This window comes from Kogia breviceps, chromosome 6, assembly GCF_026419965.1.
Source record: "Kogia breviceps isolate mKogBre1 chromosome 6, mKogBre1 haplotype 1, whole genome shotgun sequence".
In the NCBI taxonomy this organism is placed as follows: domain Eukaryota; kingdom Metazoa; phylum Chordata; class Mammalia; order Artiodactyla; family Physeteridae; genus Kogia; species Kogia breviceps.
In genome coordinates, this window is record NC_081315.1 from 53423158 (window position 1) to 53440897 (window position 17740).

General features: G+C 40.7%; 1 protein-coding gene across 1 annotated transcript in view; it reads left to right on the forward strand.

Moving 5' to 3' along the window:
• The first annotated feature begins 6052 nt into the window (after window positions 1-6052).
• The window catches only part of MOB1B (MOB kinase activator 1B), a 54424-nt gene continuing 42736 nt past the window's right edge, over window positions 6053-17740 (forward strand). Inside the window, exon 1 of the mRNA XM_059065786.2 lies at window positions 6053-6564. Coding sequence (XP_058921769.1) covers window positions 6551-6564 — 14 coding nt within the window. The 5' untranslated portion in view covers window positions 6053-6550. The remainder of the gene's footprint in view (window positions 6565-17740) is intronic.

Below are 17740 nucleotides of genomic sequence, written 5' to 3' on the forward strand. Positions count from 1 at the left end.
TGACATATATACACTACTAATGTAAAATAGATAGCTAGTGGGAAACAGCTGCATCCCATGGGGAGATCAGCTTGGTGCTTTGTGACCACCTAGAGGGGTGGGATAGGGAGGGTGGGAGGGAGGGAGACGCAAGAGGGAAGAGATATGGGGATATATGTATACGAATAGCTGATTCACTTTGTTATACAGCAGAAGCTAACACAACATTGTACAGCAATTATACTCCAATACAGATGTTAAAAAAATAATATGTCCTTGAGAAGCATTTATAACCATTAACTGGTTTGTCTTTAATGAAGATATAGGATTAAAATCTAAAGACCATTGATAAGGATCAGGTTGAACTGTTAGCTATGTTAAATGGGATCGTGTAGCATGCCAAAATTCCTTTAGAATATATTCATTCTTGGGGCTTCCCTGGTGGCGTAGTGGTTGAGAATCTGCCTGCTAATGCAGGGGACACGGGTTCGAGCCCTGGTCTGGGAGGATCCCACATGCCGCGGAGCAACTGGGCCCGTGAGTCACAACTACTGAGCCTGCGCGTCTGGAGCCTGTGCTTCGCAACAAGAGAGGCCGCGACGCGACAGTGAGAGGCCCGCGCACCGCGATGAAGAGTGGCCTCCGCTTGCCACAACTAGAGAGAGCCCTCGCACAGAAACGAAGACCCAACACAGCAAAAATAAATAAATAACTTAATAAACTCCTACCCCCAATATCTTCTTACAAAAAAAAAAAAAAAAGAATATATTCATTCTAATTTAGGTCATCCTGGGAAGTGGGGGAAATGGACTTTACTGAATTCAGATTGTACTTACGAGCTATGTGATCTTGAGCAAGTTACATACAAAACCTCTCAGCATTAGTTTCCTTATCTATAAAAGAGGGAAAATAACACCTAATATCACCCTCATGGGGAAGTCTAAGAAATAAATAAAACAGAGATAAAAGATACAAAAAGCTTAGCAGAGTGAATGGCCCATCAGGAATAATCAAAAAATGGTAGTTATAAAAGCAAAAATAATATGTAATAAACTAATTAGATGGAATAATTACCACATCAATCTAGATATTATGTAACCAAAACACTCCTGCACAGCAGAATGCATTTTATCAGGTTTCTAAAGATTTGTTGCCCCGGTATACTTTATCTCATGTTTGTTGTTCAGGTATCTATTCTTTCAGAGTCAGATCACATTACCGAATCAGAAGAGAACAGCTACTTAAGAAATCCTGAGGCTCAGATTTAGCTACAGGGTTTGAATTCTGCATTTCTTCTCTCTGGCATTAGGAACATTTGCTTTTAGTTCTACAGATAAAAGAACATTTATATATATATATATATATATATATATATATATATATAGGTAGAAAAAGCTAGCTAATGTGAAGGCAAGGAAAGAACTCCATAGTCCGAAAACTCATCTTCTATATTAAAAATTTAAAACCCCATTAATAGTAACACTTTTTCTAGGCCTTTTCAAACTGAGACCTGCTATTTGTTCGTTTTCTTTTTATTATGGAAAATTTCAAAACTAAACAGAAGTAGACAGCACAGTATAATGATCCTCATGTACTCATCACCTGGTTTTGACAATTACTAACACTTCATCTATACTCTTACTTCCTTTCCCCCTCCCACACTATTTTGAAGCAAATCCCAGGCATATTATTTCATCTGCAATTATGTCAGTACATATTTCTAAAAAATAAGGACTCAAAAAACACAGCCACAACATGATCACTACAAATTATAATTAGTCCTTAGTAACATCATATATCCGATGTTTAAAGTTTTTGGTTGTCTATAAATGACATAAACATTTGCTATTGTTCTTTTTCAGATTGCTTATTTGAATTGAGATGCAAATGATTGTACACGTTACAGCTGGATGATATGTCTCTTATGTTTCTTTCAACCCCTATGTCTCTCCTTCAGCTCTATTGTTTTCTTGCAATTCATTTGTTGAAGAAATTAGGTCCTGCATATTTGCCCCACTGTTTGGATTTGTTGCTTACATCCCTGTTGTGTCATTTAACATGTTCTTTACCATATTCTTCTGTGCCCTATATTTCCTGTAATTTGATAAATCTGATATAGAGGCTTGATCAGATTCAGCTTCTATTTTGTTGGCAAGACTTCTTCACAGGTGATGATATAGTCTTCCATCACACATGGAACACAAGAGGACACACATAAAGTGTGGTTGTCTCTCTTGTGATACTAGCAGCCGTTGGTGATCAATGTCTAGATCCATTAATCCATTGGGGGTTGCAAAAATAGTGATATTCTAATAATAATTCAATCATTCCTATTTCTTTTTTTTTTTTTTTTGGCTGTGTTGGGTCTTCGTTGCTGTGTGCAGGCTTTCTCTAGTTGCCGTGAGAGGGGGCTACATGAACGGGGGCTACTCTTTGTTGCAGTGTGTGGGCTTCTCATTGCGGTGGCTTCTCTTGCTGTGGAGCATGGGCTATAGGCACGTGGGTTTCAGTAGTTGCAGCTCGCAGGCTCTAGAGTGCAGTCTCAGTAGCTGTGGCACAGGGGCTTAGTTGCTCCGAGGCATGTGGGATCTTCCCAGACCAGGGATCGAATCCGTGTGCCCTGCATTGGCAGGTGGATTCTTAACCATTGCGCCACCGGGGAAGTCCCATTTCATTTTTTTAAACTGAAATAGTTCTATAAGGAGAAATTTCCCCTGATCTACTACTTGGAAATTTGGCTTTACCTGGGTGTTATTTTCTTGGAGAAGGGTAACATATTAATTAACACATTGGCAGTGACTAACTTATCCTATAAAAAGATATGGTGAATTATTTTCTTTATGTTTGTAGAAACCTTCACCTTGAAGGAAAAGGAGAATGTAACTACAACTGAAAGAGAGGAAGTAAATGGTGATCAAAAACCTGAGGTATCTGGGAAGAGAAGAAAGAAACACAGATGCTTAAAGGTAACACTTTGCTAAGTCTGTTCTTATCTGGCATATAAATTCCTATTTGGAAGCCCACCTTAAGGCTTTGAATACTATCAATATTTACTTACTGAGGTGTCCTGCATTCTTATCTCCTGTTCAGATCTCTCCCCAGACTTTGCACAGCTGTCAAAACTCTACCTGACATGGCAACTTTGATGTCTAAAAGACATTTCAGAGTTAACATATCTTACATGGAACTTTTAGTTTCACCTCAAAATTGTGACTCAGATCTTCCCTATTTCACTAAGTGGCAGCACCATCCACCCATTACTAAAGCCAAAATAACAGGAGTAGCCGTTGACTCCTTCTTTTCTCCAATCCCTATAATCAATCAATGAATCACCAAGTGCTGTTCATTTTGAGATTATTAACTTCTTTCTATTATTAACGACACCACCCTAAACCAAGTCACAGCTGTTGAGAAACGATCGTGCTATTACAATAAGTCTTCTGGCATCCCTGCTGACATGTTGGCCTCCTCTGGAACATTCTCCACAAGAAGGGAGAGTGATCATCCTAAAATGTTAATCAAGAACCATGAGCTGATAATTGTTGAAGCTGTGTGATGGATTCATTATACTAATTTCTTACCCTCTTTATGGGTTTGAAATTTTCCAAATTAAAAAAATAAAATGTTATTCAGATTATTTATCTTAACTTCTTACTATTTTACTTCTCGGCTGACTCCTCTATGTTCTTAAAATAAAACCAAATGGCTGTGAGCCCCAGCCAGCCCTCAGTCTACATGTCCAGCTTTATCTGATGCCATTCTTCTTGCTCAGCCTGCCCAGGCCATAACCTGTCAGTTCTGAGAACCCTTTAAAGCTCTTTCTTATCTTAGAGCATTTGTACTTTTCATCCCCTCTACCAGAAAATGATCATTCCCTAGCTCTTCTTCCTTCAGGTCTCAGCAAAACTTCACTTCCTTAGAGAGGCCTTTTTTTTTTTTTTTTTTTGCGGTACGCGGGCCTCTCACTGTTGTGGCTTCTCCCGTTGCGGAGCACAGGCTCCGGACGCGCAGGCTCAGCGGCCATGGCTCACGGGCCCAGCCGCTCCGTGGCACGTGGGATCCTCCCGGACCGGGGCACGAACCGTTACCCCTGCATTGGCAGGCGGACTCTCAACCACTGCGCCACCAGGGAAGCCCAAAGAGGCCGTTCTTAACCACTCAGTCTAAATTAGATCTTCCTTCACCACTACTCTCTGTCACATTATTCAGTTTATTTTATACCTTACCACAATTTATAATTATCTTGTTTGTTTATATTTATATAGATATACTTACTTGTTTATTATGATAAGAAATTAACTTGAATGAATATTGAAAGATATGTGAAGGCATATACCCACTCACATTCTATTCTATTCTGTTCATGTTATAATTCCACTTCTTTGAGAAACTGGTGGATAGAATACAAATTTCAATATTCTTGCTTCATAAACAAAATAAGATTTTAACTAGGAGAGTAACTTCTTGAAATTGAAATTTTAGGAAGAGAGTGGTATGAAATTTGGATTGGTGAAGAAGAACATGGAATTATAGATCTCTATTTGAATATAGTCTCTCTTTGACTTTAAACTGCCCAATATTTTTTTAAGTGCTGAATAATTTTAAGTGACAGTCATTGTTTGATTTAAATGTCTAACCTCTGAAATTATATTTTGTATGATTAACATGACATCTCTCTCATTTTTACGACCAATACATTTATGTTTTATCAGCTGTTAATTTCAGGCAATTCTCCTAGTGGTATGATAAAGAACTCAGTATTTTTGCAGATTCTGTCCTCTCCCAATTATTGCCCTGACTCAAGAGTCATAGGATTCATTTAAATTTAGTTAGACCAAAAGCAAGGCTACATAAGCCAGCCTACCAAACCAGGGAGCCGATGGAAATTGTCTGCCAGTAATCTAAAGGATGCCCCTGGCATGACAGAATTTTAGAACTGGAAGATACCTTAGAGATCATGTAATAATCCAAAGCGCTCATTTTAAAGGGGGTGAAACTGTTGTTCTAACAGGTTTACAGACTTACTCTTCCCCAAATAAAAGATAATATCCTAATCTGGTCATTCAAGTCATTGTCAGAAGACTCTTATGGAATTGTATATTAAATTTGTATCATACCAAAATCTGGAACACAGGGTTTTTATGTCATAAATCCATGATTTTCACTATAGTAAGATAATGCCTCCTTCTCCCTCCTTTCCAGCACCTTTGGAGCCTTAAGTCTTTTCAAATTATTCCAGTGACCTCTGCTCTTCCTGAGATAGTATCAACACTTCAATATTTTCTTGTTTTAAAAAATGGTTTGATTTACTAACATGCCAAACTAATAGTACATAAACTCAACAGAACACATTTCATATTGGCACCTCCTTCAAGTCTATTAGCCCAAGGTGGGTTACTAGCTGCACATAATTTAAATTTTGTTCAGATTTTTTGAAAAGTTACTTGTAGATTTGACGGGTGTTGTGAGTAAAGAAGATGGACATCTCTTCGTAAAATAAATCGGTACCCAAATTGATAATGCTGTGGTGGGCTGGTGGCAACGCTGATTAAGCATTTATGGGGCTCAAGTCCATTATAGCCATTGAGCACTCTGATGCACAAAACATTTTAGAAGTTAGAAAGAATTTAGTACCCCCTTATAGAAGGACTTGCATTTCACGTAGTTAAGGGGCCCAGGGCAAGGCTTTATAATCTATTTGCTCCATATAACTTGGATATGTCACCACAGCAATTTTCCCAGCTGCTGATGACAGCCTCACTTGCCTATTCAGACAGTGATGGACCCTAACCATCTCCTTGTTTAGGGTTTTAAAACATGCCCATAAAACGACAGGGACCTTGAAAGCCCATTTAGATCCTTTCCTCTCTTCTGGCGGAACCACACCCAAACCATTCCAACTAGATGAAACTCACTCCTGTTTTTACATACGTAGCAGAGAGACTCCATAACATTTCATCTGGGCACTCAGAGTGGGCAGAACTCTGGTGGCAATTCCATCCCTCACTGACATCCCAGAGCTGCAGCCAATTTCCTTCCTGACCGCTGAAACCCAGCTAAGCAGCTCGGAGCGCTCTGCCACGACCCCCAACCGGGTGGACTGGCCTCGACCAAACGGGTGGCCCCAGCACACTTGCGGGGTGTGGCCCGGGGCTACAAAGGTGCCCAGAAAGTAGGGGACCCGGGGCCGCAACGGGAGGGGTAGGGTGGGCGCGCGCCACTCTCGCGAGAGCTCACGCGGTAGGGGCAGCGAGGGGCTGCAGACGAAGTGCCTGGGGAGCAACGCTGCGGTCGCGGTGGTTGTTCTCTGCGTAGGAGGCGAGTGGCCCTTTCCCCGCCCCTTTTTCCTTCTCCTCCCACTGAGTGATTCGAGCCTTGCGCTTCCCACTTCCGCCCCCTCTGCCAGCCATTGGAAATAGCGAAGCCGAACAAGTTGCGGCCGCCGAGCAGCCGGCGCTCCCCGCCTCCTCGTCCTCTCCTCCTCCTCCTTCTTCTCCTTGCCTGGCCGCCGACGTCGCCGCCACCCCGAGGCCTCGCGACAGCCGAGCCCGCAGCCCACGCCACGGCCGACATGAGCTTCTTGTTGTGAGTAGCCAGGCCCAGCGCGCACCGGCTTTGTTCAGGAGACCTGGGCCGCGGGTCCCCCACCCCTCTCCCAGCTTTGCCCCTAGCTGCTTGACCCGGGCGTTCCCACCCACCAGGTCTCGGGGAACCTGCCCCGAATCCTCGCGCTGCCTGACCGCCGCCGCCTCCTCGGCCCGCTTCGAGCAGGCGAGGAATCCTCCGGCCCCCAAGGAGGCTCTTTCTCCCCGGACCCCAAGTCCCGACACACCCCGATGCCTGTGCCCGCATTTCTCCATCACCCCAACCTTTCCTCTCGCTCTTCTCTTGAGTTTGTTTGCACGCTCTACATAGATACCTCCCACTCTTCCGCAAGACCCGTATCCGACGCGTGCCCGGTCGCCTGTCTCCGTCTCCCCTGTTCATTGCTTTTTTTCTGGGTCCCAAGCACAGAAGATAGAGCTTCTACTTTTCTTCTGTCACCCCAGGACCCTTTTCATTCCCCACTTAGGTTTTAGGAGTGGGAAGTGGGGGTGACAAGTCTTGTGGATTTAACACAACGCGGCTGCTTGCGCGTCAGGATCTTCTGGTGACAACCTGGGGTCTTGGGGACTGGAGCGCCTTGCTTTCCCGAGGTGCCCCTCCTCCCAGCGTGCTCCCCTGAAGAGTATGGGCTCTATCATTTTAGACAACCACCATATAGAGTCTGGGTAGTGTGCCCTGGGTTGATTAGGGAGTTGTTTTGCAAATCATTTGTAAATGCCAACTCAACGTCACATTTAGTGCTCGTCATTATTTCCCTTATCGTTTATTGCAGACGAGTTGAGGGGGATGGGCAGAAAGATGGGGTGGCCGGATGGGAGTATGGTGGCAGCAAACAAGCCTCAGCTCCTCCGAAAACAGGACCTTACACCCTGGGGAATTACTCTTTTGAAGGCTTCGCTGTGATTCACCTCTGTTTAATCTGTGGTTAGAAAGCTAATAAAAACTCGGAGATTGAAACCCACCCCATATGCTCCTTTACCGTTGTGGAGAAAATTAGCATTTAAAGATTTTCTTCTTTCCCCACCTCCCATAATTTTTCGTCATCACATTGGCACTTGAATCCTGAGAATTTAATTAACCCTTATTTTCACAAGCTTATATCTAGAACGTTAATCCTTTCTAGGGTGTTTAAGCAAAACTGAGCCATCACAGAGGCTAACCAGCGGGTGGACTTGCTAATGTTTCTCATATGCACAACGGGTGCCTGGCTTGTGTCAACCTGACCAACACATTTGAGCTTATGAAACCTCTTTCTTAGGCTCATCCTAGAAGTTGATTCTGAGTTTGTCAGATAGGTAGTACTAGATGAGAGGAGTGAGTGATTTCATAAACGTCTGTGCTTCCTATTTTAGTTTGAATCAAGATAACCAAGCATCTCCACTTGAAATTTCTCATCTTTGAGTATTTTGTGCATTGCTGTTTTTTGATTTCTTCAAGAGTTTAAAAGCTGTTTTTGAAATGGCAATGTAGATATGTCCTTGAGTGCTTCTGAGGGGCCTGTGTTTCTTGGAACTCATAGCTAAAATTGTTTGAAGCAGGGAAGAACCAGATTTGGCTGAAACTAGTGGATAGAGAAGGTTTGGGTGGTATTTTCTGAATATAAATACAATAGTATCCTGCTTTTCCATGGCTTAGTAATAATTACAGAAATGTAATGGATAAGTTCATTATCCTGAAGCATATTAGCTGCATAAGAAGAATCTTGCCATAACTAATGTAGATGGCACATTAGAGGGTTGGTACTATTTGGAACACAATTTTTCAGTCAGGTCACACGTAGCAGTTAATAAATTCTCAAGATATTTTGCCCGTGTGCTGCTTGACAGTCCAGAAAAGTTAATCTCATATTTTTGGTTTTGATTTTTGTCCACCGATAGTTTAAAATCTGAAGTGAACACCTCGTAAGTAGAAATAATTATTATCAGAAGTGAAAGAACAAAGTTTTGGTTATTATCTATTTGTTATTTGGTATAATTTCCTGAATATTATTTCTGTACAAACAGATAAGCAGAGAAAATTATTGTTGCAGTTTAGGAGTTAAATACAAATATTTCTCTCCGGTTCTTGGAAGCTTATTTGTAAAGTGTCTATAAGTGGATGCAGCTGCAAAAATAAGGGCAATGTGAGATAGGGTTATGAAGGTGATGACTCATAACTCTTGAGGGTTTTAAGATAGAAGAAAAGAACTATTGATTTAAAAAACATCATTCATTGTGCAGGCACTGGTGTGCCTGGTTCAGAATAAATTTGCACTGCTTTGATTCTAACTGGGACAAACCTTTGGTTGTGCTGCATATTGGCCTGTGCTCCATATTGGCCAGATTAAGCTAAACTCCCAGATAGTGCATACAAAAACTTCACAGGAACCTAATTTAACTTTGTAGACTCAAATCTTTAAACACATCCATGGTACCTTCTGTGTGCTAGGCACTGTGCAAGATGTGAGACTCTCGAAATGGTAGACAGTGTATAAACAGTCATCTGTAATAGATGCAATACAAGCATAGGGGTCCAAAGAATATAGAGCATTGGGTTCTATTTGAGCAGGGGAAGATTTCATGGAAGAAGTGATGGATAGTTAATGGAAGGGATAATGAGTTCTCTAAAAGGGTAAGGGGAAATGGGAGATTTCAGTTAGAGGGAACGTCATGGAGGTATGAAATTGCCTGTGAATTCTCCATTTTCAGGTTTGTTCAAGAGGCTGTAGAATTTGGGAGCTAGATGGGGTCTATCAGTAACACAGCTTACTCCTCTCTTTTCTGCTAAAGTGGCAAAATCACCAACCTCACGTTACTGGCCTAATTATTGGCCTGGGTAGAATTGGAACACAGGTCTCTTGACTTAGGGTTTTTCCTCTCCTGACATTTTATGCATATAAAATTGAGGGAGATTTAGGATCAGAGTTCTTAACAGTCATTCAAAAACTATATAGAGGGCTTCCCTGGTGGCGCAGTGGTTGAGAATCCGCCTGCCGATGCAGGGGACACGGGTTCGTGCCCTGGTCCGGGAAGATCCCACATGCCGCGGAGCGGTTGGGTCCGTGAGCCATGGCCACTGAGCCTGCGCGTCCGGAGCTTGCTCCGCAATGGGAGAGGCCACAACAGTGAGAGGCCCGCGTACCAGAAAAAAAAAAAAAAAAAAAAAAAAAAAAAACTATATAGAGTGTTCTCTATGTTTCTAGCATTTTTAGATTGCAAGTCTCTTCTGACATGGAATTCCACAGAAACATTTGACTAGGAAAAAAACAAGGTGTAATTTCCTAATGTAAAACTGCTTGGTTGGAACAGAGTTAGAACAAATATAGTTAACTTTAAAACAGAAGTTTGTAGGAAGGTGGTTTAGGAATGAGAATGAATATAAACCAGGTCTGTTTCTGTATAGGAAAAAACAAAGAGGTTGGGAAAGGAAGGAAATATTTATTGAACATTATGCTAGACAGCTGCCATTTGTGTTTTCAAAAGAATAGCAATTTGGGAAAGGGACCCAGGGTTTTAGCTGTGTTTATATGTGTCTCTCTCTGTCTCCCTCTCTGCTTCTCTCTTCTCTCTTACCTCCTTCTTTCCTCCAAACACCTCCCCCCACCCCGCCCCCCTTACCAGCATCTTTGTTTTCAGGCAGATGATTCAGCTGATTTGTGCTTCAATATCCTCACCTGTAAAATAAATTAATAATAAAAATAGCCTGCTAAGTGCTTACCATGTGCCAGACACCAAATGCTTTAGATAAGTAACTCAATTTAATAACTAGCAGGAACCCCATTTTTACAGATGAAGAAACTGGCAAAGAGAGGTTAAATAATTTGTTCAAATTATGTAGGTAGTCATTGGGGTCACTGGGATTTGAATCCTGGCAGTCTAGATCCAGAGAACCTACCTCATATTACCTTATCTCTAATTGATAAAATTATATTAAAAGGTGGTATTCAGATAGGCCTTGTTTTTAAGAAAAGTCTTTCATGACCAGGTATTAATATCTCATACTGTGAGGACTGCTTTCTAAGGGTCATCAAGAATATAATGGTGGAAGAGAAAATAGAAAACTTTAAATTTAAATAATACTTTAAAATTATCTTTGACTTTTATTTTTAGTGTAAGAATAATACTAGTTGATTCACTTTGTTATACAATGGCAACTAACAACAGTGTAAAGCAATTATACTCCAATAAAGATGTTTTTTAAAAAAAGAAAGAATAATACATTGGAGTAATCACAAAATACTTATACGAAAAGGAAGAAAATAAAAATCTCTCATAATCACACCTTCAGAGATAACTGTTGTATTTTGTGATATCACTTCCTAATCTTTTCTGTCATGGTTTTGTTTATACATATGTAAAAATACACAAATGGATCCCTACTGTCCATAGACCAGGTTTTTCACTTGTGAATTTTTTATGTCAGTATACTTCTACAGCATCACTTTGAGTGGCTGTTGACCAAGTATTATCTTTACAGTATTGTTATCTGACCAACCAATTTAATATGTTACGCTTTTTCGGGGGTTGGGGGGAGGGAGTTGAAGTAAGTATGGTCATCTTTTCAGAATTATAGTTTTGGGAATTGCAGATATCAATACTTGGCTGTCCTTAGTTTACTCTTACCATCTGATACAGGATTGCTTTTGTTTTACATTACTGAGTGCAAAATAATTACTATGTGATTACTTTTACCATTAACGACTTTTTTTCCTTGAGGTACTTGAAGAGTTTTTGTATCTTTTGAGTTTCTGATATATGAAAGCACATGTAGTACTTGTCTTCAACTGTATATTTGATTAGGAGGTATTGAAGCAGAATACTTGTGTTACTTCTTGAAAAATACAAGAAAAATGGTATCTATTAGGAATGTTAAGTCCTATAGAGAAGTTTTAAACTCTCCTTTCTTCCAACATTCCATTTTTAAAAGATTGAGATTTAATTGACGTATAACATTAGTTTCAGGGGTATAACTTCCAGTTTTGTTCTGTATCTATTAACTAACTTAAGGCCATCTTTTATAGCATGCTTAATTAAAGTGTAGCTGTGAAAACTGTTCATTTGCAGAAGTGATTTTTTTTTTTTTTTTTTTTTTTTTTTTGTGGTATGCGGGCATCACTGCTGTGGCCTCTCCCGTTGCGGAGCACAGGCTCCGGACGCGCAGGCTCAGCTACCATGGCTCACGGGCCCAGCCGCTTCGCGGCATGTGGGATCTTCCCAGATCGGGGCACGAACCCGTGTCCCCTGCATCGGCAGGTGGATTCTCAACCACTGCGCCACCAGGGAAGCCCTGCAGAAGTGATTTTTAAGTTTTATTTTGAAACATTTTCAAATTTTTAGAAAAGCTGCAAAGAATAGCGCAAAGAACTCCTATATATTCCTTATCCAGAGAATCCATTTAGTTTCATTAGTTGCTCCAATAATGTCATCCTCAGCAAAAGGATCCAGTCAGGAATCATGTATCACACCCAGTTTTGTGTGTGCTGCCTTCTTCAAACTGAAACATACCTTAGTTTTTCCTTGACTTTCAGGATTTTTATATCTTTGAGGGACTACAGGCCAGTCATTTAGTAGAATATCTCTCAGTTTGAGTTTGTCTGGTGTTTCCTTGTGGTGAGACCTGGTTGTGTATTTGAGGCACAAGTATCACAGGTGTGATGCATCTTGTTCTTACAGCATCTTATCAGGTGCACATAATGTATGTTTGTCCATTGTTGGAAGTGATTCCTTTGATTAAAATGTCTATAAAGATTCTCCAATATAAAGTTATTATATATTTTTTCTTTTTGTGATTAATATTTTGTTGGGAGCTATTTTGAGATTATGTAACTATCTCCTTCCATTTTCACCTACTAGTTTGAGTGTTCATTGATATTTCTTCTCTATGATACTTGCCAATATTCTAATTCTGTCATTGCTTTTACATTTATTATTTGACATTTTTACTGTAAGGGATCACTTATTCCCATTTATTTATTTTTTTAGTATCAGTGTGGACTCATGGGTTCCTATTTTATTTAATGAGTTATAATCTGTAATCATTATTTATTTTGGTGCTCAAATTGTCTCAGTTTTAGCTAGTTGGAGTCCTGTTCAGGCTGGCTTCTGTGTCCCTTTGATTTGTTCCTGTCTTTCTCTGAGTACTCCGTTACTTGCCGGCACAACCAGATATTCCAGGTTTATCTTTAAAAAAAATTTTATTTATTTAATTAATTTATTTTTGGCTGCATTGGGTCTTCGTTGCTGTGTGTGGTTTTTTTCTAGCTGCAGTGAGTGGGGGCTACTCTTTGTTGCGGTGCACAGGTTTCTCATGTGGTAGCTTCTCTTGTTGTGGAGCACGGGTTCTAGGCACATGAGCCTCAGTAGTTGTGGCCCACGGGCTCAATGGTTGTGGATCACGGGCTCAGTAGTTGTGGCTCGTGGGCTGTAGAGTATAGGCTCAGTAGTTGTGGCGCAGGGGCTTAGTTGCTCCACAGCATGTGAGATCTTCCCAGACCAGGGCTCGAACTCGTGTTCCCTGCACTGGCAGGCAGATTCTTAACCACTGTGCCACCAGGGAAGTCCCCCAGGTTTATCTTATACTTTCTCTGCATCAGTCCTGGAACTGGCCATTTCTCTAAGGGCCTTGGTTCTGGCCAGTGATGAACAGTATTTGGAAACCAGAATTTAGGTGATAGGTGTGCTTATTACTACATATGTTTTGCTGCTCCCAGGCCCTCTCATTGGACAATGCTAGAAAATACATACCCATGCAAATTTACATCCAAATATTTTAATCTATATCTATCCATATATACCCAATGAGTTCATACTAATTCCTGCAATTCTGAGCACAGGGTTCATCCTAGTCTTATCCCTTTACGTATTTTTCACTTTCTCCTTTGTCAGTGAGAAACCTGGCTCCCATTATCCTCAATATACTTACTTATTTGTTCAGACCCGGGTATATATAGCTATTCTTCTAACTCTGCCTGGCCACCTTCCCTGTGGCTTGACCTCCAGCTGTCATCCAGCCACCATTACTCCTCTCCTGAGCATGTGTGGACCCCTTCTTCGGCCATATTAAGGATGAAAGTAGTCTGAGACTCCACTATGTGTGGTATGAGGGTGATAGTAATCTAATTTTTTTCCCCATGGATCCTGTGTTTAGGACCAGTACCTCAGAGATGTTGGGAGGATTAGATATCCTGAACGTAAAAGGCCTAGCTCAGGGCTTCCCTGGTGGCACAGTGGTTGAGAGTCCGCCTGCCGATGCAGGGGACACGGGTTCGTGCCCTGGTCTGGGAAGATCCCACATGCCGCGGAGTGGCTGGGCCCGTGAGCCATGGCCACTGAGCCTGCGTGTCCGGAGCCTGTGCTCCACAATGGGAGAGGCCACAGCAGTGAGAGGCCCGTGTATGGCAAAAAAAAAAAAAAAAAAAGGCCTAGCTCAATGTGCAGCAGTGATATCTAGTTAATTGTCAATATCTCAACAGTGTGATGGTTGCTTGTAGCTGTTATTATTTTTTATAAACATAGTCATCATTTCTGATTAGTAAATCATAGCCAATTTCTGTAGGTTTATTATCATATGTATTAGTGCTACTTTGATTTTCTGAAGTTAGAACTTAAAAGCAGGAGTTTGAAGGTAAACAAACATTATTTGGGTAATAGTCTAAGTACCTCATAGTCAAGCAGTCTTATTAATATTTGTAATGGAAAGACTGAATCTTATTTTATTGCTACTATTGTTTTATTTTTTTTGCCCAAGTTCTCTTGTTGTTCTCAAATTGAAATTTGATGAGAATAGTTCAGTAGTTATAGTATTGGGTATTAATTTTTGTGTGTTTCTTTGTAGAAATAGTTAATGGTTTAACTTAAATAATTTCTTAGTATTCAGTGTAAATATAGAATAAAGTGGAAACAGTAGGGGTAAAAGTCTTTTATGTCAACTTTTCTGGTATCTCGATGCCCAGATCATGTTCCACACAGATTGGCATCAGCATGACCTTCTCTTTAGAGAATCCGTTTGTTTGCTGGTGCCCTGTAGCATTAGATTTAACTACTGAAATTGCTCTTTGTTTAAAAACTCCCTGTTGGTTATAGGTTGTACTCATGTATGCCTGGTTCCATTCTCCCTAACCCTTCCCCACACCCTGCCAAATGTTCAACTGGTTCTCTTATTTTCAACTCTTAGAAATTGTACTTTTGAGTCAGTGAATAACACCAATTTGTCAAAACTGAAGTCTCAATTGGAACACAGCACTGTTTTGAGGACTGATGCTTGTGTTTCCTCTCTATTGTTAAGGACTCCCAAAGGGGTCTTATTTGTCAGAATGTTCAACCTTTTAATCAATCCTTTGTTAACCTTGTCAAATTTTTTTTTTTTTTTTTTTTTTTTTTTTTGCGGTACGCGGGCCTCTCACTGTTGCGGCCTCTCCCATTGCGAGCACAGGCTCCGGACGCGCAGGCTCAGCGGCCATGGCTCACGGGCCCAGCCGCTCTGCGGCACGTGAGATCTTCCCTGACCGGGGCACGAACCTGTTTCCCCTGCATCGGTAGGCGGACTCTCAACCACTGTGCCACCAGGGAAGCCCGAACCTTGTCAATTTTTAATTTGGGAAATGGCAAGTTATGAAGAACTGAAATAAAAAAAATGTTTTCAGATTGTAGTTAGAGCCGGACTACCAAAAAGTACAATTCTAAGTAGCTAGACATTTGGGAACCAAAATGTTCCTCAGTTGAGCTGTATTAATTTTAGCCTTTGCCAATCTTGAGAACGAAAAACGGAGCTAGAGGAATCAGGCTCCCTGACTTCAGACTATACTACAAAGCTACAGTAATCAATACAGTATGGTGCTGGCACAATAACAGACATATAGATCAGTGGAACAGGGTAGAAAGCCCAGAGATAAACCCATGGACATATGGTCACCTTATCTTTGATAAAGGAGGTAGAAATATACAATGGAGAAAAGACAGCCTCTTCAGTAAGTGGTTCTGGGAACACTGGACAGCTGCATGTAAAAGAATTATATTAGAACCCTTCCTAACACCATGCACAAAAATAAACTCAAAATGGATTAAAGACCTAAATGTAAGGCCAGAAACTATAAAATTCTTAGAGGAAAACATAGGCAGAACACTCTGTGACACAAATCACAGCAAGATCCTTTTTGACCCACCTCCTAGAAAAATGGAAATAAAAACAAAAATAAACAAATGGGACCTAATGAAACTTAATAGCTTTTGCACAGCAAAGGAAACCATAAACAAGATGAAAAGACAACCCTCAGAATGGGAGAAAATATTTGCAAATGAAGCAACTGACAAAGGATTAATCTCCAAAATTTACAAGCAGTTCATGCAGCTCAATAACAAAAAAACAAACAATCCAATCCAAAAATGGGCAGAAGACCTAAATAGACATTTCTCCGAAGAAGATATGCAGATTGCCAAGAAACACATTAAAGAATGCTCAACATCACTAATCATTAGAGAAATGCAAATCAAAACTACAAGGAGGTATCACCTCACACCAGTCAGTATGGCCATCATCAAAAAATCTACAAACAATAAATGCTGGAGAGGGTGTGGAGAAAAGGAAACCCTCTTGCACTGTCGGTGGGAATACAGCCACTATGGAGAACAATATGGAGGTACCTTAAAAAACTAAAAATAGAACTACTGTATGACCCAGCAATCCCACTCCTGGGCATATACCCTGAGAAACCATAATTTAAAAAGATACATGTACCACAATATTCATTGCAGCACTATTTACAATAGCCAGGGCATGGAAGCAACACAAGTGTCCATCAACAGATGCATGGATAAAGAAGATGTGGCACATATATACAATGGAATATTACTCAGCCATAAAAAGGAACTAAACTGAGTTATTTGTAGTGAGGTGGATGGACCTAGAGTTTGTCATACAGAGTGAAGTAAGTCAGAAAGAGAAAAACAAATACCACATGCTGACACATATGTATGAGATCTAAAAAAAAAAAAATAGTACTGATGAACCGAGGGGCAGGACAGGAATAAAGACGCAGATGTAGAGAATGGACTTGAGGACACAGGGAGGGGGAAGGGTAAGCTGGGATGAAGTGAGAGAGTGGCATGGACATATATACACTAGCAAAGGTGAAGTGGATAGCTAGCGGAAAGCAGCTGCATATAGCACAGGGAGATCAGTTTGGTGCTTTGTGACCACCTAGAGGGGTGGGAGGGAGACCCAAGAGGGAGGGGATATGGAAATATATGTATATGTATAGCTGATTCACTTTGTTATACAGCAGAAACACAACATTGTAAAGCAATTATACTCCAATAAAGATGTTATAAATAAATAAATAAAAACGGGGAAAAAATTTTAGCTTTTGCTCAAATGGTAGCATGTTTATAAGGTGTTGGGAATGTATTGTCATGTGATAACTGTAGGTTCTAGAGATATCTTTACCTTTTTTTTTTTTTTGTCATTCAGTATTAAGGAAGTATCACTGTCATTTTATTTAGCACCGTTGGGACGAAAGGCTACTCTTGACCCTCTGGTGACAGAAGGCCACCCCCAGGACTGAGGAGATCATATCTATGCATAACTATAACTTTTAAAAAAAATTTTAGAATATGTTTATTTCTTGATTCCTTTTGGCCACACTGCATGGCTTGTGGGATCTTAGTTCCCTGACCAGGCATTGAACCCTGGCCATGGCAGTGAAAGCATGGAATCCTAACCACTAGGTCATGAGGGAACTTCCATAACTATAACCCTTGAGAAGTCTACTTTAGACACTTAAATTGAGGAGCTTTGGCATCACTTAGGAGCATGTTAGAAATGCAAGATTTCAGACTCCAATCCTCGAATTAGAATGCATTTTAATAAGATCCCTTACTTTAAAGAGCACCTTCAAGTTTTAGAAGCTTTAGACAATAGTAAGTCAATGGATGCCTGTGTATTGAGTTAAGTAATTCAAAGTAAGGTAAAGGAGAAAAAAAATCCTTGGGATTCAGTATAATACTACCTCTGTCTTTGAGAGACTCTGTGAGGCCCTGATGAAGATTCTTTGCCTGACCAAACTTTGGTCAGGTCTTGACCTTTCTAATAGGTCCATCTGTGCACTTCCTTGTAAAGTCTAGTTTTAGCAAGAACCCTGCTAGTCAGGTTAACCACAATCCCCTACCAGCCTCAACATCTG